Source organism: Pungitius pungitius, chromosome 17, assembly GCF_949316345.1.
Source record: "Pungitius pungitius chromosome 17, fPunPun2.1, whole genome shotgun sequence".
Taxonomy (NCBI): Eukaryota; Metazoa; Chordata; class Actinopteri; order Perciformes; family Gasterosteidae; genus Pungitius; species Pungitius pungitius.
In genome coordinates, this window is record NC_084916.1 from 2,810,397 (window position 1) to 2,836,058 (window position 25,662).

Consider the following 25,662-nt stretch of genomic DNA (forward strand, 5'->3'; position numbering starts at 1 on the left):
TCGCACGCCGTTGGTGTAACTCAGGGCTGGGGAGGGTCAGGAACCCATTTTATTTATTTTTTTAAATCACTACAAGTGTACATATGAACATGTATTTATTTTCTACCACAAAATAAAATGTACATCCCCCGAAAAGTCTTGACAGTGCTCCACATATCTGCTAAAAATACAGTTTGGCCATCGCCTGCAAGAATCTCTTCTTCCTCTTGTGGGCAGCCAGCTGCAGCACTTCCTCTGGGTTACTGGTGTTCAGCTCCGTCTGTCCGATCGCTTTGATCTGTGGTGGGTTGGTGGAAAATTAGCGCAGCCTCCAACACTTTATAGGGGTTGCATTTAGAGTTATATAGGTATATAAAACCTCCTTCAGCAGCATTCACTTCAGTCTGCAACCAACTTGTGTTCACACAATGTAGGCCTTTTGTTAAACACTCAAATACTGACACCAAATATGGTTCATTTGAAGGACAAAATATTTGGAAATGGGGCAATATCAATGAACGGGTCAGTTTTCATTATCAGGTGCATAAAAGCAAACCAAAAACCCAGTAAGTCTCTTTGTTCCCTCTGAAACTGTTAGGTCTTCACTTGACGCAGCACATCTTCTTGCTTCCTCCACTTTCATACCATTGGTTCATTAATGTTCTACTGCCTTGAGTTTGATATCCGCCTCTTAACAGGTGTCATTTTTGGGGTCCTTAGACACACAATTTACCGTAATAAAGTACAGCGCGTACCGCTCTGATTGGTTTAATGATCCAACAATCCGTCGAGCAGAGCGGCTTCGTCACTCACCAAAGTCGTACTAAAACATTTAATTCATTTATATGGCGCACTGGATCATGGGCCACGCTGCTGCTGCTGCTTACCGCTATTTGTCTCTTCTCCGTCTCGCCCCGTTTGTGATGAATATCTGCAGGCCCAGTCAAGGATAAAACATCGCAAGAGAGTTCTACAATGACGTTTTAGGGAGAACCAACATATCCAGTTACAATAAGTCTTGATTTGGCATCACCAACTAAAAAGGATACGAGTGAGATATTCCAGGATGGTCACGTCCCAGATGTATTCGTAGAACGAGTCCATGGCATCGTGACTATGGTGAAATGAAATGTCAGATGTTGACAACAGTGCTGTTGGCGCTGGTGTATCTGGTGCCTACCTGTTCTGCTCTTGGAGAGCTTTGAATGCCGTCATGTAGTCCACCTCTCTGAGGAACTGACAGAGAACGGCAACCTAATAAAGGACGAGAGACGGCCTAGTTGAATACGGAGCGATTTCACACAAAGCTGTAACACAATCTGAGGATTTTCCCCAGGTTACTTTGGCATTTCCACAGGCTCTGCAGCAGGAATCGGCAGGTGATTGACAGCTGTAATTAGTCTTAAAGAGAGACTGCCTGGACCTCTGACCTGTGTGTGGCAGTTCATCATTGAACAGCACTTGATCATCCTCTTCAGGACCTGCAGACAGTCGTATTACATTAGTTTTACAGTGGACTGAAAGTCAACCATCAGGTTAAACTTAACAGTCTGGATGTGATCCGGTCCCCGTGTGAGCTACCTGGTCGGAGTAGACGTCGGGGGGGACGGCTTTGGTGAAGAAGTCCGAGCACACGGCTCCGGCCTGGAGGTAAAGGTTCAACGCAGCAGAGTACTGATTGGTCACTGCAAGACAAGCAGACTGCTTCAGTCCAACAGACCTTTGGGAATCTCCCAGCCCCCCCCCCCCCCCAAAAAAAACCTTTGGATCTATTAGATTCACATGGATGATCCATTTTGATTTAAAAACAGCAAAGTTTGCCAAAAAGCAACAGGTTTGCTCCACTACTTTTGAGAGGCAAATAGTCAACTCTTATTTCCACTCCAATTATCTGATAACTTTGTGATTTCAGTTTGGAATTGGTTGTCAATGTTCAGACCTGGATTTTGATTATTAATAAAACATAGGTAAATAAAAAAAACTGATCATGGGGGATTTAAAGTAAATGAGCTCCACCTTTACCACCTGCAACATTAAAGCGATGAACACATTTTTATTTAATTGTATATAAAGTATATTGATCCAAACACAAATTGTAAATGCATGAATTGAAGTATTTATATGCTGTATTACAGCTTTTTTATAAAACAAAGTCTTCAACGTGTGCCATTCCTGATGGGGCAAAAGGTTTCTGGGCCCCCATTGGTCCTCACCAAAGTAAATATCCGCCTGTGTGATGATCCACGACTGGTTATTAGGGTTCAGGGTGAGGGCATAGGACACCAGCTCTTTGACCGTCACAGCCACAGCTTCAACGTCGACGGCCTGTATGCTGGTACACAAACACACACACACACACACACACACACACACACACACGTCACATTTACTGGCTCGAGTTGAGAAATCTTTTAACAAAAACCTTTCTTACTTTGAAAGCGTAGATGGCCAGATGGAGAGATGTTCTGCCGTCACTTCATTGACAATATCGTCCTAAAGAGAGAGAGAAAACACGTTGAGAGTAGGAGACAGATTGTGAGCAGCAGCGCCGAGGACAACTTTACGAGTGCAGACCCAAAGGAGACAACCCTACAATCAAACTGTTTCATTTGTGCACTTTCAGTTACCGCGTCCACTCCCCCTGGTTGTGCTGTGGGTTATTCCTCTGACCCCACAACCTCCTTGACTCTCCAGTGTGCAGAATTCAACAATGTAGAGACCTACCCGCACGATGCTGTGGAGCCTCACAAAGAGCGAGATGAGGGTCGTCATCACCAACGGCTCCTGTGAGACGCGACGTCAGACTCGTTACATTCTCCCTGATTGAGGGGCCCTTGATGCGATGGTAACACACCCACCGTGGGGTCAAGTTTGGTTAAATGGGTACTCACTCGGAGTTTCTTGATGAAAGTGATGAATTTGCTCCTGTATGGGTTAGAAGGTATACCAGGATGAGCACGACTCTCCCACTTGGGTGTGTGTGTGTGTGTGTGTGTGTGTGTGTGTGTGTGTGTGCGCGCGCGCGTTCATACACAGCATATAATTGCAGTGCATCACTGTAAAATCCTTGGGAGCAAGGACGCGAGTTAGCGTACCGGTGCATGATGCCCATGGAGGACTCTCTGTGTTTGATGAGGCCCACTCTGCCGTCGTTGTTCCTCTTGTGCTGGATGGACACGCTGCAGATCTGCACCACCGCTTCCCACAGCTCCTTGGCCGTGCGCCGGCACTCCTTAGGACCCGGGAGCTCCTTGCACGTCGACGCCAGGAGCTGACCCAGCTGCCAGGAGGACACAAAAAGGAGGAGGGGGGGGGGGGGGGACCACCAGAGTTTCTCTTTAACGCACTGTTTCAACCTCCGTCACAACATGCTTTGTTGAAACCAGAGCCAATATTTCCAAATTGTGAATTGTAGGAATAAAATGATGCACATTGTATTGATATTAAAAATTTCTATAGTGGCACTTATCAAAATATAGTGGGTTACACCTTTGGGTCACTTTTTTGGTAACGCAAAAGGACTGAAAACCTCAAAAAGTCTTTGTGAATGTTGACAGTTTCCTACTTACACTCAAGCTATTCTACTCTTTAGAGTATGTCCAACATGTACTCTTCTTTTAAATCCCTTGTGGTTTCCGCTAACTGGTGAGGTACACGGCTTTCTACTTGATAAGTTATCCTCTGAGCTAACCGCGTCCGTGTGTTGGATGAGCAACAAAAGGATACAATAATGCGGTTCCAGCACCGCAATGTGTTTTTTCTGTATTAAAAACATTCAAATCTACAAGAGCAATTCCGATTAAAGGGGTTTTACAGTAAATCTGCTTCTACATGTGCAAATTAAATACTTTCTGCTGTGATTGTAATTTGCATCTTAATATACTTTTTTGAAGATCTGAAGACATTAAGAAGAGCAGTGAGCTCACCATCTGTACCATTACAGAGCATACAAATCCTTAATAGCCCAATGAGTTTGGAGTAGACTTGAATATAATAATAATATCAAAATCACAGAAGACAACAAGCGTGACTGACAGAAAAAGCATCCATCAACCTGCTACAACAAGGCACTGAGACTTCTTCTTACCTTGATGTATGGGTTGTTCATGACCAGAGATTGTGGCACCTGCAGAGTCAGGTAGTCGTTTTCCCTCCAGTTCAACATGAAGGCGACACACTCCTCTCCAACCACCTGACGCAGCGGCAGATCTGGGGACAAAAATGCACGACTAAGTGCATCTGAAAAGGGCTTTTGGGGGTTGGTACACAGTCTGTACAGACATTATTATGGATGATCTCTTAAATGAGATCTCATTCCACCGCGGTGCTGATGTACGCAGATATAATATCAGACTCAATTCAAGATTATCACATTTCAAGTCCAATGCCAGGAATCCACTGCACGTTGTCCCTTCATATCCTCACCGTGAATCCTCATCTCCAGGTACCCTCGGACCCGGCTGACCAGGTCGGGGGGTGGCCGCTCCTTGCTGCCCTCGGCCGCCATGGCTTCGTGCGCGCGGACCTCCAGCAGCAGCATCTCGTTCAGCATCACCTGCCTCAGCTTCGGGGAGAACTCTGTGACGAGCTCCAGGCAGGCGGAGAAAAGCTGCCGAGCGTGGGCGAAGTCCTGAGAGAGGAAACCAGCATTCAATATTCTCACGGCTCAGAAATGTTACTATGATAAAGCTCATGTTCACCAGGAACATTTACTATTCAACCTATTTGGGATCGTTATTACCGTCAATAAAGTTGCACAAAGTTTAATCCACGGAGCCTCAAGAGAGACCAAAAACATTCTCCACCGGATTCTCACTTTTTCCCTTTTGATGCAAAATTTAATTTTAAATGAATTATTATAAACTTTGAAGGTATGTGAGGTGAAAGCACACCTTTATTGATATGCAGTGGAGTCCTTTGGCCATGAGAATGTAAACCAGGTCCTTTGTGAGGTTGTCTTTAATGCCGAGGATCACGTTGATGTAGTCTGGAGGAACTTCCCACTGAGCACACAAACAGAAAGAGGTGTTTGTGTTATCTCAGTTAATATTTCATTATATCTGACGTTCTTGAAGTTGAATCATTTTAGGTCTCCGCAATGTGTGAATTTAACCGAATCGTCGCAATTACCGTCGCTGAGTAAAAAACGATTACGCGAATGACCTCTGACCTTGCTGTTGACCCTCCAGAAAGGTCGCTCGGCCATGCCGTGGAGCTCGATGAGGATCTGTCTGATCTTGCGTGGCTCCAGTAAAAGGATGAGCTGCTGCTCCAGCTGCCCGATGTTCACGCTCGCTGACGCTGTGGAGGGATCAAGTTCAACACACAACAACAAACGGGTAATCCGGATGTCGTGGGGGAAAAGAATCCCAGTGCTGTACCTGGAATGTCATAGAACGAAGGCAGAGGCTTGGCGCTAAGGTTGATCGTGGCAGACCTCTTCCTCAGCTGCTCCACCACAAACTTCCTTTCGTCCTCTTTCAACAGCTCCATGAAGAGCTTGTGAGAGGACACCAAGAACAGCAGCGGCAGCTCCTCCAGGGTTTCACACAGAGTTCTGGGAGATCGGATGATGAGGGGATGTTAACAGGGCCCAGAAGCTGAAGGTTCTGCCATTTCATTACACTAAATACAAGTTGTTAAGACTCTTGTAATCATTTCATAAAGTGACCGTGACGTTCACTCACTTCATGAAAGTGGCCATGTTTCTTCTGAGTGTCTCAGACGGACGGTCCTTCTCCAGAGAAAGTGTGCACACCTGCAGGACCAAAAATGTTGCAGTCAACTGTGCAGCAGCTCATATTTATTCATAGTGAGAAGAATGTCGGTCAGTCCCAGATGCACGTCCAGCCCGGCTCATGCCACTGGAGCATTTATCTTCAGTGTACGAGACACGTTGGTCTAGTTTGTGTTATTGTGCGACAGAGAGTTAAAACTACTGCTTTTGTCGAAGGAGCCACGTGTGTTTAAAGAGTGCATAGATAGCAGGTTCAGTTCCCCCTCCTCCCGCCTAAGGTAGAGCTGTGATAGGATTATAAATTTAGCGTACAATTCAAACTTTTCCCCGCGTGCAGTTACTCGTTTTGCTGCCGTGCTGGAACGCATTTAGACCATCAAATGACTCAGAGAAGGTGAGAGCAGTACCTCCAAAACGAAGTCCACCATCTTTTTACTGGGCCTGAGGAGCAGCTGCTGGAAACGGACACTGAGGACTTCCCCTTCCAAAGCGTCTCGTACGGCGTTGCAAACGCACACCTTGTAGCAAACTTCATCCAGGCTGGAATCCCTGTCAGCAATCGGTGGTGGATATGCAAATTAGAAAAATTCATGCATCACCTTATTTATTTTATTTATTTATTCATGTATTGGCCACATATCTAAAAATCACAATTAATATCACACCTGATTTAGGATCATTTTTGGATTGCATTGTGCTCTCACCCTTGTTGGACTCTGTACAGGAACTCCCTGAGGACAGACCGCCTGAAGTTGTTGGGCAAACTGCGGGACACGTTGTCTTTGATGAAGGCTTCAATGACAGCCTGTGAAGAGAGAGGAACGCATCATGTCAAGTCCGACGCATGGCTTACAGTGCCTGGCATTTCTTGTAGACCTTCAGTCTGCAGCTGGGGCCTCACAACATGCCACATGACTCAGAGGCGGGACACCCAGCATGGACGTGACACGCCCCCTTTTAAAAAGGTCCCTGCGGCGTCGCCTCTGACCTGATAGCTGTGCGCCCGGATGAGGCTGTTGATCTGATTGTAGGGAGAGTTCTGGGAGTCGGAGGGGTCGCAGTCTTCGGTCAAAGCTCTGCAGGCGTTCCAGTAGCCGGCCAGACGTTTCTCATCCAGGTGCACGTGGACAGTCGAGTCCAGCTGTAAAAAAGGAACGACCGGAGATAATTGCCGGATCAAAAAGGAACGATCACCTGGACAGGGTTAAGTAATAAACAAGTAGATCTACCTTAGCTAACAGTTCCTTTGTCCGTCTGAAGTGATCCCGGGCCTTCTTGTAGGCCGGCTGGTCAGTGCAGCCTTGCTGGAAGAAAATGCCTCCCAAATCATAATGCACCTGAAACAGCAAGAAAACTATTTGTTTGAAACTACATATTGACGTACAACTTTAATTTCCAGGTTTGGTTTATTTTTTCCATGGCTGCTAATAACGTGCATTGCATTGCATGTAATGAAGAACTCCGTGCCGTCCACTAACCTGACAGTGCAGCTCGTCGGCGCTGATGCGAAGCCCCGCGGTCGAGGACTCCGTCTCTCCGTTGGCGGCGGCGTCGGAGGCCAGCAGATCCAGAGTCCTCAGGGTGTGGACGTAGAAGTCTTTCTTCAGCTGTAGAGCTCCTTCGAGGACACTGATGGAGTCGGTCGCCTGCTCCTTCAGCTTCAGCGTGAAGTGATGTATGAAGAAAGACCATTTGTTACCAAACCAAAAGCTACCAGGGGTACGGAAATGTGGATAATGGGATTATTTATATCACCACTTGGCACTCACCACAGTGAGGATGTTCTCGGTCATCTCTTTCTCCTGCTGCACGATGCTTAACCTACGAGAGGCAGCAGAACAGTAAAGCTACATTTCTACTTTTTCAATCATTCTGATTCTGTAAACATCTTTAGTTTGACCCAAATCAGAGGGTCTCTCTTTTTCCTGCCGCTTGTGAGAGACGAGTAGACAGAGCGGTGGAGGCAGCAGGCAAAACGAAATTAGATTTTCTCACACAGTCACTTCAAAGTAAACTTCAATTAAACATAAAGGGCAGTAGAATCAGTATCAAGATTCAGTGTAGAAACTAATGTATCAGGTGTATGTTGATTTATCTGGTTAGAGCAGATATTTCAACGCTTAGAGCTCATACGGTAAGGCTCCTCGGTCCTCTTGGAATCAAGGTGGCCCAAAATGAGGAAACTGAGAACGAACCAGAGTGTGTTAACAGTAAGGAAGGAGCAGAACTTACATGTTCATCTGGTGAGGCCCCGGTTTTGTCTGTTTTTCTGGAAAGCTGCTCAGCACAATGGTTCTGATGGCCCTTTGAAAAAAGACGGATGCATACAGCTGTTCAAATCCCTTCTTTTCACACAGTCCAATTGTTTTATCAACATTAATGCGGCCACTAATGAAATCATTTCTGCCAGTGCATTTATTTGTGGATGTCACTCACCAGCGGTTGTATATGATGACAGCCATGGCTGTGGTCGGAGGCAGAGTGGACAGCTCCAGCTCCACATGTTTCACCCCCGGTGGCACTTTGCTCACACACAGGAGCTCGTTCAGAAGCATATTTAAAACAGGAATGGTCAAGCTGGGTCAGGAAGAAGGAAGAATCATTACATGATGCTAAAGTCTGTATAAAGTCTGCAACTTTTGCCATTCAGTCAAGGTCATTTGTTTGTTGTCTTTCCGAAAAACAATTGAATTGTTACATTCGCTTCATTTTAGGATGTTGACATCAGACTTTAAAGTGAAGGATTGCAAAAACACATTTCTGCAACTCTGAAAACTCTTAATGAAAGGTGGATCAGATGCAAATGTTCCACTGGCATCTACAGCACGAGATTAAAGAGCCTTTCAAATAAACCCAAGCTCACCCTTTCTCAAGAGCATCCAGATCCCACTTCAAATGGGCAGCTACTTCCAGCGCCAGCAGCTTCAGGGTGCGGTTCCTGCGGTTGTCTGCCGGAGGCTGCACTTGGTTCTGCTCGTTCAAGGAGGGCTTGGACGCCTGCTCCAGGAACTGAATGATCAGCTGCACCGGTGGCGGGTCTGTGGAAGTATCCGCATTAGTGAGCACTCAGTTAGTTCCATTAGTTAATTCGCTCGAGACTCTGACCGCACAATTACATCTAACCTTGTTTTTTATAATACGTTTATTAGATAGGAAGTTACAATAGCAGCACCCTTATACACAAGTAAGAAATGTCCATTTCCCCAAAGGACTGAGAAGAACTCTCCATAGACTGACTAAATTAAGCTATATTCTCCTTCGACTATTATGCAAAACATGAGGATAGTTTCTATGAACATCACCTAACTCAGAGTGCACTTATACTTCACAGGTAATTAAAGCCATCTGCTAAAGAATGGGAGTCCTAATAAGCAAAGGAAATTGAGTAATACAAAGAATATTTATGCCATGATCACCAGGATATGACTAAAGATATATGGAACGAGAGGCAATCATAATCGTTGTTTTCTGAGATTTGGTCGGCTCTTGGTTTCCTTGATTAAAAACACCACCACGAGGCATTGCATAACCGTCAGTGACCTGAGTTGGACTTCTGGAGGTGTTTCTCCAGCAGGCTGCCGTCCAGGAGGAACTCAAACCAGGACGTCTGAAGAGGCGTGCTGGGCCGACTGCTGACAGCCACCCGGTCTGCCGTCTCCGAACTCATCCTCCGCTGGTGAACCTTGAGAAAAATTGGAGCATGTAAGCCAATAAATACAGTGGACAAAATCATAGCTCATCATATTAGCATGTAGGATCAGTTCACTCATCAGGGGGAATTATAGCTTCAGAAAGCAGCTGACTGTATTGTAAACAGTCGGTAAACAATGCAGACAGAGAGATGGATGCAAAGACACAGGTTCCTAAGCGGGAATGTTAAAGTTCTGCTCTGTTCTCCTGAACCGTACCATCAACCTGTTTATTCATAATCTTCACCCTTTAGTGTTTTCTTTATTGCATGTGTATTATTCATTTGCGCCTATACATCAGCACTTCTTCCCACTATGTACTTCAAATGCAGCCAGATGATTTACCTCTGGATAAAAATTAAGTTTATGCATTTTTCTTTTAGTGGAGAATACCCAGAAAATGAAGTTTTAATTAAAACCTAATAGACTTTTTTTAAATCACGTTTCTCATGAAGAAGGAAAATAGATTCGGTGTATTTTGAATACAGATTTTGTTTTGTTTTTATGTGCCAAGTGTTTTCAGAAATGACACGGCCACAAACGCTATGCTGTCAAGCTGGGTAGCTTCATATGCTTCAGACGGACAAAGGAACTGGGTATTTCATATGCTTCATATGTTCGGATCCTGAAAGCAGCCGGTGAACGTTAACTACTGATCAACTATGAGGTGAATTTTCTGTAGTGGTTAGGGAAGGTTTGTTCTGACTACCGTCTACTCACGTGAGGGTGGGTTGTGGAATTATGACTGAACTAAAGTGGCTCTGGGGTGAACGTTTGCAAAAAACCAGGCGCATCCCTTCCTTCTCTGTTGCTTACAACGCTAACGTTGTTTTGAGCTGATATTTTAGCTAACTACCGCTAGCTATGCCCTACAACCCAGCCTGAATTAAGAGGGACCGAGGAGCTTACCTTAACAGACCAAAATGAACAAGTAGAAAATATTTGAACTAAATGTAAACAAAAACAATTCAAAATGTAAACCTGGACCAGCTAGAAGCACTTTTGACGCTCACATTATTCATTCTGCGCTTCGACATCCTGTTGCGGTGTTTCCGGTTCCGCTTCGTTGTCAGGGAGACACAGTGCGCCGTGTATGCGCATATTTACACTCACCGGCCACTTTATTAGGTACACCTGTCCAACTGCTCGTTAACACTTAATTTCTAAGCAGCCAATCACATGGCGGCAACTCAGTGCATTTAGGCATGTAGACATTGTCAAGACAATCTCCTGCAGTTCAAACCGAGCATCAGTATGGGGAAGAAAGGTGATTTGAGTGACTTTGAACGTGGCACGATTGTTGGTGCCAGAAGGGCTGGTCTGAATATTTCAGAAACTGCTAATCTACTGGGATTTTCACGCACAACCATCTCTAGGGTTTACAGAGAATGGTCCGAAAAAGAAAAAACATCCAGTGAGCGGCAATTCTGTGGGCGGAAATGCCTTGTTGATGCCAGAGGTCAGAGGAGAATGGCCAGACTGGTTCGAGCTGATAGAAGGGCAACAGTGACTCAAATAACCACCCGTTACAACCAAGGTGGGCATAAGAGCATCTCTGAACGCACAGTACGTCCAACTTTGAGGCAGATGGGCTACAGCAGCAGAAGACCACACCGGGTGCCACTCCTTTCAGCTAAGAACAGGAAACTGAGGCTACAATTTGCACAAGCTCATCGAAATTGGACAATAGAAGATTGGAAAAACGTTGCCTGGTCTGATGAGTCTCGATTTCTGCTGCGACATTCGGATGGTAGGGTCAGAATTTGGCGTCTACAACATGAAAGCATGGATCCATCCTGCCTTGTATCAACGGTTCAGGCTGGTGGTGGTGGTGTCATGGTGTGGGGAATATTTTCTTGGCACTCTTTGGGCCCCTTGGTACCAATTGAGCATCGTTGCAACACCACAGCCTACCTGAGTATTGTTGCTGACCATGTCCATCCCTTTATGACCACAATGTACCCAACTTCTGATGGCTACTTTCAGCAGGATAAAGCGCCATGTCATAAAGCTGGAATCATCTCAGACTGGTTTCTTGAACATGACAATGAGTTCGCTGTACTCAAATGGCCTCCACAATCACCAGATCTCAATCCAATAGAGCATCTTTGGGATGTGGTGGAACGGGAGATTCGCATCATGGATGTGCAGCCGACAAATCTGCGGCAACTGTGTGATGCCATCATGTCAATATGGACCAAACTCCCTGAGGAATGCTTCCAGCACCTTGTTGAATCTATGCCACAAAGAATTGAGGCAGTTCTGAAGGCAAAAGGGGGTCCAACCCGTTACTAGCATGGGGTACCTAATAAAGTGGCCGGTGAGTGTATACCCTGAGACGTGTTTATATTCTCAATATATCACGGTCACAATATATACTATGATGGCGACCTCAACATGTTTAACCTACGTCGAAGATTAGAGAATGACATGTAGGTGAGCGGTATATGGCAAACAACTCATCACTAATGTCAATAAACGACTCACATAAACATTATATTATGTTACTGTTCATTTTCTGTCTGATGTAACGTTACTTGCCATGTATCATATAGAACATGGGTTAACTTGTGTGGACTCTCCACCTTGTTTAGTATGAAACGTTACAGATCTCTCTCACCACAACTACGCTACACTTCTACACATGTATCCTTAAGAAGCATCATAATTGCCTTTCAACTGGCAACCCTGTCATTATAGATGTATATGCAATGACCTCAATCCGGCGGGGATCGAAGAAAGCTAGTTCAATAAAGATGAGTAAACCTTTAGAGTGACACACACAAACATACATGTACATCGATTTTCAGTCTTTTTTCCCAGTTGCACATTTTTAAACCATGAATTGGCTGCTGGTGCAACGGGGAGCACTGGGCAATCATGAGTATTCTTATATCTTAAATCAGATCTAAACTCAGTCATGACACCATGTGATGCACGAGGGATTGGCAATAAATCATCATGTATTTTAAGAAGGGCAGTGCTAATTTAGTTTACACCAATGTCTTTGCCACTGAAATGTTTCAGAATGAAAAGAGAACCACTGTTGGCCTTCTGCAGGTCTTTCTTTTGATATACAGTTCCGTACGAGTAATCACATGGCAACACACCCAAAATCAGTGGATTACACGTACCGGAAATGCAAATGTTAGCACTACTTAAAACTTAATATCGAAGTTGTATACCGATATGCCGGCATGTGTCGTTCTAAAGCTTCCGGTACAGTAGGAGGCGGTATGCTGCTGTATAAGTTACGGTCGCAGGCCGCCATACAGTAAGAAGAAGATACGTCATCAACAGTCGCCGCTCGCGCGCCTCTCTGAAACAGAAACGGAACAAAACGAACCTCTCGTGAACGGGGAGCATATTTACAACCACGACTGGAGAAACTGGTTTCTGAAAGTTGCCTTAAGACACCCTGTGACACACGGGCCTAAACGTCCGCTGTAATTACAGTCCTGCACCAGCAGGCCTCCTCGACTGGTGACACTAACAACAAACGGCGAACTTATCGCTAGCAAAGGAAGAGGCTAACCACAGTAGACCTTCTTGGCGCACGCTAACGTACAGCTTGGTGCAAGTTATACTTTGTAACAAGATGGACTGCAGCGCAGCTGATGTGGCGCACGATTCTCCAGGTAATTTAGCTTGAGGGTCGGTGTTTTTACGGAAGCTGAGGAGGAAGAAGGTGATTGTGCTATGATGTAGCTAAGTTAGCTTAATGTAAATTAACACTTTGGCAAAGCATTGCTATCCGTGCTGTATTTTTTAACGCTGATCGAATTATTGACTGGTTTATTTTTGATATTCAATATTTACCAATGTTACATCCTACCCCTACTTGGTAATCTAAAAACGCATAACCAGCTTGTAAAGTGATGGAACGTCACTGTTTCCCAACCCGGTCATGATCACTCTTATTGGCCTTAACCGTGACGCATTTTGGGGTATTTTCAATGTAAATTTATGTAACATGTAAATAATCAAACTGTAAAAATGTAATGAATACCCAGTGAGCATTTTTTGGTTGAAAAGACGTCAATGCCCGACGTTGAAAAGACGTTGCAAAATGCTTTAAAAGTGGAAATTTTAGACCCGTTTTCAACGTTTTGCAACGTCTTTTAAACGTCTCTTCAACGGATAAATGACTCGCTGGAGACTTCACAGTTGTCATGTCAACAGCCCTCAACAAGGACAACACATTTGATTAATTTGTATTTATTAATATCATCACTATGCAAGACTTTTCCTATACAAAAATAAAATATATTTTGTGAAAATAAACTGTAAACTGTATTTAACGTTATCTCAGAAACTGAGAAGTTACGCTTGCGGTAATCAATTTTATCAATAGTTGTATTGGACTGTTACCTAAAAAGTGCCCGATTTAGATTAAACAACCCACAACGTTAATCCGGTTTAATTTATAAATGCACTTATGTGGTCAATGCATCGATAGCAATCAATAGATTATAAGCAAGTCTTTGAACTTTGCCCATGTACATAAAGAATATACTCAAAGTATTTGAATAATTTGTCCATTACTGGTAATAAAAGACTCCTAATGCGATTATTAACTGATTTAAACACAGATTAACTTTGGAGTCAGCACTCAAAGACTGTTTTGACTAATCCTGAAAAACTTTCTTGTAGCTCAGCTTTGGCCTTTAACATCCAAGTTAGAATTGGTGGAGACGATCGATCACATATCCGATATCCCAATAGTATTTATATTTATCGGTCCACAAACCATGCTGTGTACATTTGAGATCACTGGTTTGACTCCACCTTTATAGTTTGTCATTTACATTTTTTAATTTTTAAACCACACATTAATCATATTTATTTCCTTAATATAATCATTATCTCCTCAAATTCACAAATATGCCTGGCTTTTATAGACATCCAGTTAAATATGAATAAAAACTATTGACTGCATTCATCTGTAGATGGACAACAACACTTGTCTAAATCCTTTAAATTATTTACTTGATCTGTATAGTGGTTGCAAGAAACTGGAAAGTACTTCAAGTCAATTCAGGATTTGCAATCTCGAAAATGGAGAGGTTAATGGGGGTCATTCTGGGGTTAAACATCTATGATCACTTTTCCGGTCCAAACTTGTGATGTGGGTTTTGGCATTCTGTCTCTGATTAGGAAACAACGGCTCCGGCTCTGATGATGATGTGCCGCTCTCGAAGCTCGTGAATAAGCCACGCAGGGAGGTGAAACAGTCACGTGGAAACAAGCACAGATCCAGTTCTAATCCAGCAAAGGACAAAAGTGGTGAAGACAAGTCAAACAGAGAAAATGTTTTCAACTTGTACATGTATTTGTGACAATGGAGCAAATGGCGCTGAATTGTGTTTACATCTTCCCCTCCACCTGTTGAAGCTTCCGATGACTCTTCAGATGACAAACCTTTGATAAAAAAGAAAATCGTCTCTTCTGCACCAGCTAAAAAAAACAAGAGAAAAGGCAATAAGTCAATCAGATCTAATGGCACAAATGACAAGAAAGAAGGTGGTTCTATTAACACAACCATATTTGAGCGTTTTTTAACTTTTGTCTGGTATGCGTGGCTTTAAATCTTTGATACATTCAACTGTTTTAGATTCAAACTCAGATGATGGCTCCGACAATGAGCCGCTTAAAAAAATCCCCCAAAAGTCATCTAAAGCTGCAAATAAGTCTATCTCAGAGTCTTCCAAAAAAGCTGTCACTTCAAAGAAGAAAGGTAAGAGGATTTGATCTCCTTGTATATGTCGAATCAATAGAAAGTTGCGGTCCTCTACAGCGGATGCTTATTCACATGACTTCCATTTCTGCCACAGAATCGCTGGACGATGATAAAAGCTCAGGGGATGAGCATTCGATTGAACCCCGCAAAAAAAGTTACCCGAAGAGAAAGGCCTCTTGTACTCCGCCTAGGAAACTGGCGGCAGTAGTGAAATCCAAAAGGAACTTAGGGAGGGAAAAGGGTGAGTGTTCCAATTTGCAAAGTATCAAATATCATCTGAAATGCCTTTTTATGGCAATTGTATATAAAGTACATGTTTTTTGTTGTTTCAGTTAAATATGCAGAGTCTTCAACTGACGGCTCGGACGATGAACCGCTGTCAACCTTGATAAAGAAGAAGGCGCAGGCCCCTAAAGGGCAAACAACTTCACCCAACGGCAAGAAAACCAAACCCACAAACAAATCCCCCAAAGGTATGTAGCACTTTCATTAGACTGACCAGAGAATCATAACATTTTAGTACCATCCTCTTGGATTTTAAAACACCCTTCATCCTCAGACAGCAGCTCAGACAACGATGATGAGAGCGGCGACGACCTGCTGGTTTCCAAGAAGGAACAAGAGAAGAAAAGCGCAAAGAAGGCCACTGCGTCGCCAGGCAGAGCGTCGAGAAAGAGACACGGTACCATTGCAGAAATTCCGATCGTGAACAAAAGATATTTTTTTTCTGGTTTTCTTTTTTTTTAACGTTTTTGCTCTTGTGGCGGTTTTGCAGGAGTCTCAGATGACGGTTCAGATTCTGAACCGCTGATTAATTTAGTGAAGAAGAAATGCACAGAAACGCAAAAAAAAACAAAGGCTTCCCCGCCGAAGAAAAAGACAACTACCAAAAAGCCCAAAAAGACGCCTGAGTCGGGTAAGGACTTCAGCAAAAACCCTTCACCGCTCAAATATTCAGTGACGTCTAGTAATGTGAAGCATTGTGCGCAATGTTATCCTGTATCATTTTCAAGTTTTTTTAAGTCCATGCTCTTGTCACTGCTTTGCAGAACCCTCAGATGACGGTTCAGATTACGAACCACTAATTAATATCGTGAAAAAGAAACGCACAGACAAACAAACACAAAGAAAAGTGAAGGCTTCACCTGAGAAGAAAAACACAACGCTCAAAAAACCTAGAAAGACCCCCGAGTCGGGTAAGGACCTCAACAGACAAATACTCTGTAAAGTGTAGTAATGTGAATTAATTTTTCTACGCGAGTATGCATTTATGTTTTATTTATTTTTTTAAGAGTTGTCAAGCATCAGTTCAGATGATGAACCCTTAAGCAAAGCAGTCGAGCACCCTCAAGTGACCAAAACCCTGAACATTGTGCTGGAGAGGTGTGATGACGAAGCTGGGGATGCAGGGAGCCTGAAAAAAACCAGACAAGGTACTGAATACATGACTAAGTCACTATTGATGACTAATAGAGCCTATAAATAAAGACTAACATACTTGATACACTCCAACACAGAAACACAGATTGATGAGAAGGAGTCTGAGGAATCACCAGAAGAAGAATAGGTACCAACCTTTGAGCTGGATGGAAGGTTCAAAGCATAGAGTGGCTACAAGTGTAATGAACTGAAGTATAAGTTATTGGAGATGGACCTTTTTAAAAGGAAAAAAAAAGAATCACAACTAGTTTTCATGTTGAGTGTCTTTTATAACTGTACAGTGCATACGTGTGTACGGTGGGGGAATTTTTACTCCTGTTTAAGTTTGGGACCAGTTTTAGTAGTTTCCCAAAAGATTTTACAGTCTTTTATTTCCAAATTTGTAAATATTGTTCGCATTGTCCTTCTCCTTTGGGTTTAATGTTTTTAGAAAAGATGTAATGCTCATTGGTATTAAGTTATACTCTGCTTTCATAATAACTTCTCTCAGCATGCCACAGGGAAAATCTCCTCGTTGGATTAAACTGCTTTCACTGTGACTTTCTTAAGGGATGGGTTTGTCTTTATTTCAAAAGACTTTGTCTCTTAACCACATGTTTTTTTATTTATGTCATTTTCAAGTCATTTTCAAGTTTTGATTTTTTCCCACCATCGATTGATATATGATATATTTAAAAAATACAAAATACTTTGGGACCATTAGGTTGTCTTCCTCAAAAATGTCCAATTATTTTAGAACAAAAACTTGCATCCGTTTCTTACTGATTTACATTAATTTTAAATAAACTACTGCCGTGAGGATGATATAATAATTCGACAAATGACAACCTTAAAATATAAAAATGTATTTACAGAGTATTCTGCGGTGTAGTTTGGTGCCACTCCTCATCCGTAACCTCCGCTTCGTCACTTCCGCCCGGCAGCAGCGCTGCACTCGGTCAACACCGCAAACAAACGAGCAGCTGAGAGGGAAGAGCCCGGCTTGTCGCCTCATTGACCGTAACCCGGAGTTTTGGTTTGACGGCTCTTGTGTTGGCCGGCCGCTAGTTAGCTAGCATGCTGCTAGAGCAACGAGCTGCTGTTTCTGCACATCGGACGTCCCCAAATTTAATCTCGCCATGACCGAGTTAAGGTCTCGAAAAACTGACTCTTCGGAGGGAGATAAAGAAGAGGACGAGACCCCAAAGGAGCTCGAGTTGGAGACCACACGTAAGTGGAGCTAGTTTAGCGTTTTGCTAACAAAATACAAGGTCACTTCCTGTGCAAAAAAACCCACCCGTAAACGTCATTCAATGTCTCCACGTGAACTCGTCTGACTTGTGATATCTCAAAGTTAAGAGTTGGACACCTGTCTGTTTGCACCTGGTGAGCGCAGGGGGTGATGGGAGTGCGTCTGTCGGCGGAGAGCGCGAGCAGCAGCAGCAGAAAGAAGGCGAAGGAGAAGGAGACGACGCTCTGCAGGAAAGGGGACAGTCCAACCGTCCTTCAGAGTCTTCTGTCAAAAGATCCAAGTGCTCTTTTGCATGTAAGTCAAATGTGACGTTAACAACCGCTGCTGAACGGACACTTCATTCGAGTCACATGAGCCCCAAACTGCAGCCAAAAACTCCCTCGAACTCCACCAGCTAACAGTCCCAGTAGTGAGTGTGCATGCGTCCACACCATTATAAAACGGGTCATTGAAGGTGTTTTGAGAAAGTGTGATTGCCTGCGACGAGAGGGGCAAACCAAAACATTGTGGCTGCAGCACAACAGATGATCATCGACTGTCACACATATCTGATCGGATGATGATCCTGCTGGGGATGATGAAAAAAACAGACTTTGATTAACAACGTTTCCTTTTTTTTAAATCCAGACGAAATGTATGAACACACTTGTCTATATTACTTCTGAAAGTGTTTTGTTTGTTCCATTTGTGCTCCTCAGCCGGGTTACTGCAGCGCCTTGCGAGGCTGTTCTTCGGATGCCTGGCAGCAGTTGCTTGCGGCGTGCTTTATGCCATCTATATGTCTTTGTACCACGACAGAAAGTTCTGGTTTTCGATGAGACAGGTGGGTGACGCTGCGCTTGTCTAGAGTCCGCTCACACGTGGCAGCCACAAATATAAATGTACAAATTGGGTGTCTCTCAGGAGCTCGAGCGAGAAATCACCTTCCAAGGAGGCAGCGGGTTCTATTATTACTACTACAAGCACATGCTGACGGCCCCGTCCTTTGAGAGAGGTACGCGTCTCCTTTCTGCTGCTTATTAAAGAGAAAAACTGACATGACTTGACATGGAGTGATTCAGGTAATCATCCCTCTGTCTGTGTGGTTTGGATTTCCCAGGGTTGTATGAGCTGATGGTAGACAACAGGACTCTTTCGGGTCAGACCTTCAACGCAGTGGAGCGTTTTTCACTGTATCCAGAGGTCATCACAAGCTTCGTGTACCGAGTCACAGGCGGCCAGGTGAGGTGGTTTCTGCTCTTGAGCAGCTTCTGATTCAAGTTGATTCAAATAAACTACGATCCGCCGTGGCGGTGATTCGCTTGCCAGTGGGACGCCATCATAGAGAGGAGGGAGGGGAAGAAATGAACAGAACAGAGACGATGGGATTACCACAGTAATCCCTGCTGCTGCTCAGAGCGTCATCATTCCATTACATGTCATGCCGATTGCTGTTGTATTAAATAATCTCTAATACTATAGACATCCTTTTTAAAATTAAACTCAGTTTTTGTTGAAACCTATTTGTGTTTTTCATCAGATGATTTATCCGATGGAAGCGTGCATGTATTAGTTATCTGAGAACTTAAGAGCTGAGCTAGTACAATGCTGTGTATCAAATAAACACTAGCAGACAATATGGCCGAAGACCTTACAGCCTACAGCATATTGAGACAGAATACGTTGGTTGGGAACAGTTGAAAGTCAGTTAAATTCTCCAGTTTGAAAGGTATCTTTTTTCAGATTCCGTGTTTTATCACATGAAAATTCTCCTAGCTAGGCTAGGTTTTAATTTGTTATCAGACCAAAGAGATTGTAGTCATGTCAATGTCTAGTATTGATGTATTTACGATACATATTTAAGGCAACCTTATAAATCGTTTTTAATCTTTCGGTCTCTCCCTTCAGGATTTTGTGGAGCCGATCTACTTCTACGTTGGAGCGGTTTTCGGTCTCCAGGCCATCTATGTAACCGCCTTGTTTGTGTGCAGCTGGGTGATGAGCGGCACCTGGGTGGCCGGCATGTTGACCGTGTCCTGGTATGTGATCAACAGGTGAGAGGAATTCCACCCAACGTGTTTTCCCCCAATTATTCATCATATCCTCTTTTGTCCATTGTCCTCCCATGTTTGCTCCTATTATCTGGTAACAGAACAGACTCTCAATGGGACGCTTGCTGCTGTTCAGACTAATACTCTCTGATGCTGACCTGTCCGCTCTAATCCCGTCATTTCCTCCTCAGACCGGATACAACCAAAGTGGACTTTGCCATACCTCTGCGGGACAACTGGGCTCTGCCTTACTTCTCCTGCCAGGTTGCAGCTTTGACTGGATTCCTGAGTAATAACATCAGCTCTGCCACCGAGGTGAGCCTCTCCTGAAGCACATTTTTTGAAAGAAGCCTCCACTGTAGCCAGGTGTCCACTCACTGATGAGCTGTGCTCCTGCGTAGATGTGCTGCTACCTCACCCTGAGTGCCACCACCTTCATCTTCCTCCTGGTCTGGGAGCACAGCCACTACGTGCTCTTCATCCAAGGCCTCTGTCTTTTCTTGCTGGACTCTTTTGACCTGGTGCCAGTGCGTAAGGTGGGGTCATCATGTGTTAATTACTAAGCTATAGAGGTGCTTAATTGGGTTACTCGCAGGCAGTCAGGCCAAATGTTTCCCACTGTTCAGTTTCTTACGAGCGTAAAGTGCTTTTCCCAAAATTAACAAAATCAGTGGTTGTAGTTTTTGGTTTACAGGAAAAGCATTTAAACTTCTTTATGCATACATAGTTTTGTTCAAGCTTTGGATTGATGCATTTATAATGTATATGTTTTGAACATGAATTGATCCTAAATGTTGATAAGCTATTTGTTTGGTAAAGGAACAAAAAAATACTCTTGTTCTATTAGTGTGAGGACGAGCTTAGACTATAAAATATATATGTGTATGTTCAATATCCTGAGATCTCCTATTGTGTCCACAGTTGCCCTTAAAGACTTTTTCTCTTCTCTCTTGCCATCTCTCCATCATCCTTTCCTCCTGGGATGTTAAGATGGCCGACATTCACAAAGCCTACCTGGGTGCTTTGTTCTTGGCCTACTTGTTCCAGTTTCAGAACCCGGCCCTGCTCAGCTCGCCTCTGCTCAGCCTCCTGATTGGCTCAGTGATCGCGAGGTACTTTCAGGTAGAGACCTTCACATCAGACCTCAGACAATTTCCAAATCACAGGCTTTTTTATTTATTTAATAAAATCCACGATGCTTAAGTCATCAGTTAACAGATTCATTATTTAGACTACAGGAATATTGTTGAATATTTCCTGGTTACACAGGCTTTGATGTGACAATTTTAATTTATGTAATCATTAAAAATGGATGAGTGCTGTGTTTGGACATAGAATCCCAACATCTTATGACGTTTCCTGTATTTCTAATGCAGCAAAAGATGAAGATGGGACCTCTCGTGGCCAGAGTCATGAAGCTCTTCCTTCACTTCTACCTGGTCTTTACCACTGGGATCACCTTCAGTTATTTGGTCAAGGTACAATCAAGCACGAGAACATGGATTGACTGTATTCATTAGTCGTGTATTGTGTTGTTGGTTAATCATCACTTTTTCATTCACAGAAACTTATGCCTGTAAGTGAGAGTGACTTCATTTTGAAATTCCTTGAAGTAAAATTTGGGCTCAACACCACGACGTGAGTGGCAGCGGTTGCATTGACAGTTAGCTGTTATAATGTAGGCCATTACACAGAGGTGGCATGGTGTAACACGTCTCGTTTGTTCAAACAGCATTAATCTTAGTCGGTTTGTGTCTATAATCTAATCCACTGTAATCTAATCTCAATGTTTATTTTTTCTGCCATCGCAGTGACTTTATCACCAACGTCCTCCTATGCCAAGAGAGTTTCCAGACACCCGGTCAGGACTTCTTTCTGCGCCTGACGCAGGCCTCGGTGCTTCCATTCTACTTGCTGGTGCTCGCTGTGTGTCTGCTGTCCACCCTGCAGACCATTTACAGGAGACTCAGGTTAGGGGCCCAAACAATGCAGAACTAGGAGGTAACCTTGAGTTCTGCAAATGCAGAAGAGCATTCAAGCTGCATTCTTTCCAATGGCCATCAGGGGGCTCATCTCGTTGCAAAAATATTGTGTAGAAATCTTTGACACTATGACTCTACTTCTCACTTGATTTATTCCCTTTGTAAAGGGAAATAGACCATAACGTAGGGTATGTTTAAGGGCCGGGCTACTTTGTGTCTGCAAAGTCTCTACTGCTACCAGGGCTGGATCTACGTCACTCCTCCACAGTCCAAATATGGTCAATGAGAGCCGACGTGGCCAAAACACGGAACTGGAGGCTTAAAAACGTCCTTCCACAAACCTACAGTCACGTCGACTACGTCCCCCTTGTTATATACAGTCTATGCGCATCACCTTGCTCTTTTTAAGGTTATACATTTGACACAGCTAGTGATCACAGCTTGCCGTTCTGAAGCTTTGCAGCATAGGTTTTGTATCTTGTTTCCACTTTTGTCTGAATTCTTGATTTAAATGATGCTGAAAGCATTCTCACCGTGACACAGTGGCCAGCCATTGAAACCTAACCTCCGACTTGAAGACGGACGCATAGGGGAGCAGCCCGAGGTCAGCTATCATGTTTTTCACACGTTGCTTTTCGGAGGCCTGGCCCTGCTGTTTGACGGGTACGTCCATCAGCGTAAAAGTGCATTTCAGAACTCTCATTTCAGACGTTTATGTACATGGAACACTGCTAAATTGTTCTTGTTCAGTTTTGACGCAACTGGACTGAAGTCAACTTTGCTCTTTTGTTCCATCCAGGATGAAATTCATATGGACCCCGTACGTCTGCATGTTTACAGCGTTCGGCGTGTGTTCTCCTGAACTTTGGATGACTGTGTTAAAGTGGCTCAAACTGAAGTCCATCCACCCCGTAGTACTGGTGAGTGGCTTAAAATAGCACATTTGGTGTTGAATGTGAATCAAAGTAAAAAAAATAATATTCTCCACTCAAAATGATCTAAAAGGGAAATGATTATTGTGATTATATTTAGTTAGGGAGACCATCACGCTGCACTCTTTAGGAGTCAAATGCACAGGTTTTGTGCACCTTTCCAGTATTCCACTTCACTAAAAACACCCTTCTGTTTTTTAGTTTGACTTTAAGGTCTTCATGATTGCTCTTTCTCTCTAGTCCTTGATCCTGAGCACAGCAGTTCCTACTATCATTGGTTTCAGTTTATGGAGAGAGGTGAGATATTTAAGCTCTTGGTCATTTGAAGTTCCTTAAGTTGGACATAGTATCTTCATAGTATCTTCTCTTCTTTCTTGCAGTACTGCCCTCGTGTCTTAGCAGAGTTGTCCGACGTGCAGGAGTTTTACGATCCAGACACAGTGGAGCTGATCAGCTGGATCAAGTGGGTCACCCGATCTTTCTGAACTTTCAAGACATCTTTATAGTCTTAATTGTGGCACCTTACATCTTCTTCTGGTCCTCCAGCTCCCAGGCTCCGGGGGCGGCGGTCTTTGCAGGAAGTCCTCAGCTTTTGGGAACAGTGAAGTTGTGTTCAGGCTCAGCTGTGACCAGTTTACCGCTTTACTCCGACATCAACCTACTGAGGAGGTCGGAGGACGTGAGTGAGACTAAATGTAATTTTTGGGAAAAACAAAGCAGACTCCTCTTGGTGCTGGAAGATAATCAAAAAAGACAACAGAGCAGTCAGTTACAAACCACGGCAGATGTTGCAGCTACTTGTGTTCTAAGGAAGTGATTCATAGAACACCGATTATAATATTCCTCCAAATTGTTCTGTAATAATGGTATTTTATTATAGAATCTAATGAGACGTCAAAATGTCATCACAGATTAGTTGAACTTGTGAACACAGTGATTGTTTTTTAAATGAATCATGTTTTTCTTGTAGAGTTATCAGGTGTATTCAATGAGGTCTGCAGAGGACATTTACAAGATTCTGACCTCTCAGAAGGCAAACTATGTGATCGTCGAGGAGTCAATTAGCAACGAGCTTAGTCTTAATAAAGGCTGTCGGATCAAAGACCTGCTGGACATCGCCAATGGACATGTGAGTCAACACTCCTTTTACCATAAGCTGCAGTGTTTTCAAAGCTTGCATGTTGTTGAAAATCACAATTTTAAAGATTATCAAAGTAGATGCTTTTCTGTTGGTTCAAGTGCTCAGGAAATGCTGTGCAATCCATCAACATAAAAATGTAGTAAAATCTAAATTCTCTTAGTGGGGTTTTTGTGGAACCGTAATTCATTACATACAGTAGAGATAATAGTTGCAATAGACTGCTTATTCTCTGGGAGTTACATGGAGTAATAATGGTAATTATATGGTAAATATGGAGCTACCACCGTCAGTTAGCTTAGCTTAGCATAAATAATTGAAACGAGGGCTGAATGGTTAGCATGGCTGTGTCCGACAATCTAGATCCATTTTGTGGCTTGTTTTCTTTAACTGCTACAAAAACCAAAGTGATAACAGCAGAGTGTGATTCTATTGGGGGTCATGTACTGACTGGGAGAAGTCACCTTCGGGAGCCAGGACAGGACCCCCTGTTTGTGCTAAGCTAATGTAGCTTCATATTATATAATATAAAATTTTCCCTTAGCGGTTTGCAGAATGGTAAAGTGATCCCCATTGTGATTTACTGTATTTACTGTAATGTAGCGTGTATTACTAAACTGCTTTGCAAAAAAGCTCCAGAGGCCGGTTTCTGGGAGAGTATATAGTTATGCAATCACTAATATTCTTTCATGTCCCATATACTTTGGTTTCATTCAGGTGGTTTATGACAAAGGAGAGATTTACTCTTTCTCCAAGCACGGGAGGTTCTGCCACGAGATAAAGATGAACTACTCGCCCTACACAAACTACTTCACCCGGGTTTTCTGGAACCGATCGTACCACGTGTACAAAGTGAACTCGGTCATCTCCTTTCAGTACTGACAGCGGCCCCCACCTCCTCCCGCTGAGGCCCACTGCGCCCGGCTCTACGGCCCATCCACCACGTTCCACAGAACTCGGGAGGAGGGACAACGTCTACTCAATGGGATCCTGCACACAGTGGAGTAGATGCTGAAGCTCTAAAGTCAAATACATGATTTGACTAAGACCAACATGAAAGGGCCCTGTTGAAGCCATGAGGAAGGGTCACTGGACTGTAGTTTGATAAGCAGTGCGTTACTATGATGTATTTAAGGAAGGGTTGGCTGATATGTGTGCTAAAGGTGAGCAAATCCCCCCCCCCCTCAGTTCATAACTCTACTTCATTCAGCCGCTGAATATATTTTAAGCTCTGCAACAGGTGTGACATGTAGAGGAGTTGCTTCAAACGCAATGGATATTTATGAAAAGATTTTTTATTTTTAATGCATCAGAATTCTGCGCTATTATTCAAAGGGAGCTGGAGGCATCTTCTGATGCTGCTCATTTCTGTTTCTACAGTACCAGCTAGTTTGACTGGTACGTTATGTTTCCATTGTTTTCTTCTGGATGCCTTCTTTGGAAATGTGGGAAGTGCCTGACCAACAGCCCTTTGATAATCCCACCTTTAGTTGCGTCTGAGGCTAACCGTTCCAAGTATTAGGTGGAAAGTTCCCTCTGGTGCTACCAAGTCTGACCAATAACTGTCCCTCTGCAAAAGGCCATGTAATGACTTAGGTTTCAATTGTGGAAAATAAAAATGTGTGAAAAACGGATTTCCTTATGTTGCCATTTAGTTCGATCCAGTTTATTATGCTTTAAATGCCATTTTTTATTGCAGATTCTTCCTTTAAATCCAACAAGGAGGTGTTAAGGAAAAGAAGTTTATATGTTCGAGATAATTCA

The 25,662-nt window shown here is 43.5% G+C and overlaps 3 protein-coding genes across 5 annotated transcripts; 2 read left to right on the top strand and 1 right to left on the bottom strand.

Annotated features, from left to right (window-relative positions):
• Positions 1–78: 78 nt before the first annotated feature.
• Positions 79–10,470, bottom strand: ints8 (integrator complex subunit 8). Of its 3 annotated transcripts, none has more exons than XM_037474735.2 (28): positions 10,419–10,470; positions 9,257–9,398; positions 8,580–8,754; positions 8,153–8,293; positions 7,949–8,020; positions 7,486–7,537; positions 7,195–7,374; positions 6,946–7,053; positions 6,705–6,857; positions 6,421–6,521; positions 6,124–6,265; positions 5,667–5,737; positions 5,361–5,536; positions 5,150–5,280; positions 4,872–4,982; positions 4,405–4,609; positions 4,067–4,188; positions 3,075–3,259; positions 2,871–2,904; positions 2,704–2,763; positions 2,411–2,472; positions 2,193–2,311; positions 1,561–1,664; positions 1,410–1,460; positions 1,160–1,233; positions 1,029–1,093; positions 867–910; positions 79–277 (listed from the first exon to the last, which is right to left on the bottom strand). In XM_037474735.2, exons 1-28 carry the CDS (start codon positions 10,440–10,442, stop codon positions 161–163), a joined length of 3,021 nt encoding a protein of 1,006 aa, XP_037330632.1. In that variant the 5' UTR covers positions 10,443–10,470; the 3' UTR covers positions 79–160. The 3 variants fall into 3 exon arrangements, 2 of the variants coding, with proteins under 2 accessions (XP_037330632.1, XP_037330631.1); XM_037474734.2 differs by having other exon boundaries at positions 10,315–10,438; XR_009942612.1 differs by lacking the exon at positions 79–277 and having other exon boundaries at positions 1,321–1,460; positions 10,419–10,465.
• Positions 10,471–12,671: 2,201 nt separating this feature from the next.
• On the top strand, positions 12,672–17,129 carry LOC119219109 (uncharacterized protein DDB_G0286299-like). The gene is made up of 11 exons (XM_037474012.2): positions 12,672–13,043; positions 14,563–14,691; positions 14,800–14,928; positions 15,020–15,142; positions 15,240–15,386; positions 15,478–15,618; positions 15,705–15,827; positions 15,921–16,061; positions 16,195–16,341; positions 16,438–16,578; positions 16,663–17,129. The coding sequence occupies exons 1-11, from the start codon at positions 13,004–13,006 to the stop codon at positions 16,710–16,712; spliced, it is 1,311 nt and encodes a 436-aa protein (XP_037329909.2). The 5' UTR covers positions 12,672–13,003; the 3' UTR covers positions 16,713–17,129.
• A 204-nt stretch (positions 17,130–17,333) lies between these two features.
• On the top strand, positions 17,334–25,554 carry LOC119219108 (probable C-mannosyltransferase DPY19L4). Its single transcript, XM_037474011.2, has 19 exons — positions 17,334–17,794; positions 17,961–18,110; positions 18,515–18,639; positions 18,720–18,810; positions 18,916–19,037; positions 19,704–19,849; positions 20,038–20,161; positions 20,248–20,382; positions 20,837–20,968; positions 21,223–21,324; positions 21,411–21,484; positions 21,658–21,816; positions 22,372–22,491; positions 22,628–22,748; positions 23,001–23,057; positions 23,141–23,223; positions 23,307–23,439; positions 23,731–23,889; positions 24,616–25,554. Exons 1-19 carry the CDS (start codon positions 17,704–17,706, stop codon positions 24,778–24,780), a joined length of 2,289 nt encoding a protein of 762 aa, XP_037329908.2. The 5' UTR covers positions 17,334–17,703; the 3' UTR covers positions 24,781–25,554.
• The last annotated feature ends 108 nt before the right edge of the window (positions 25,555–25,662 follow it).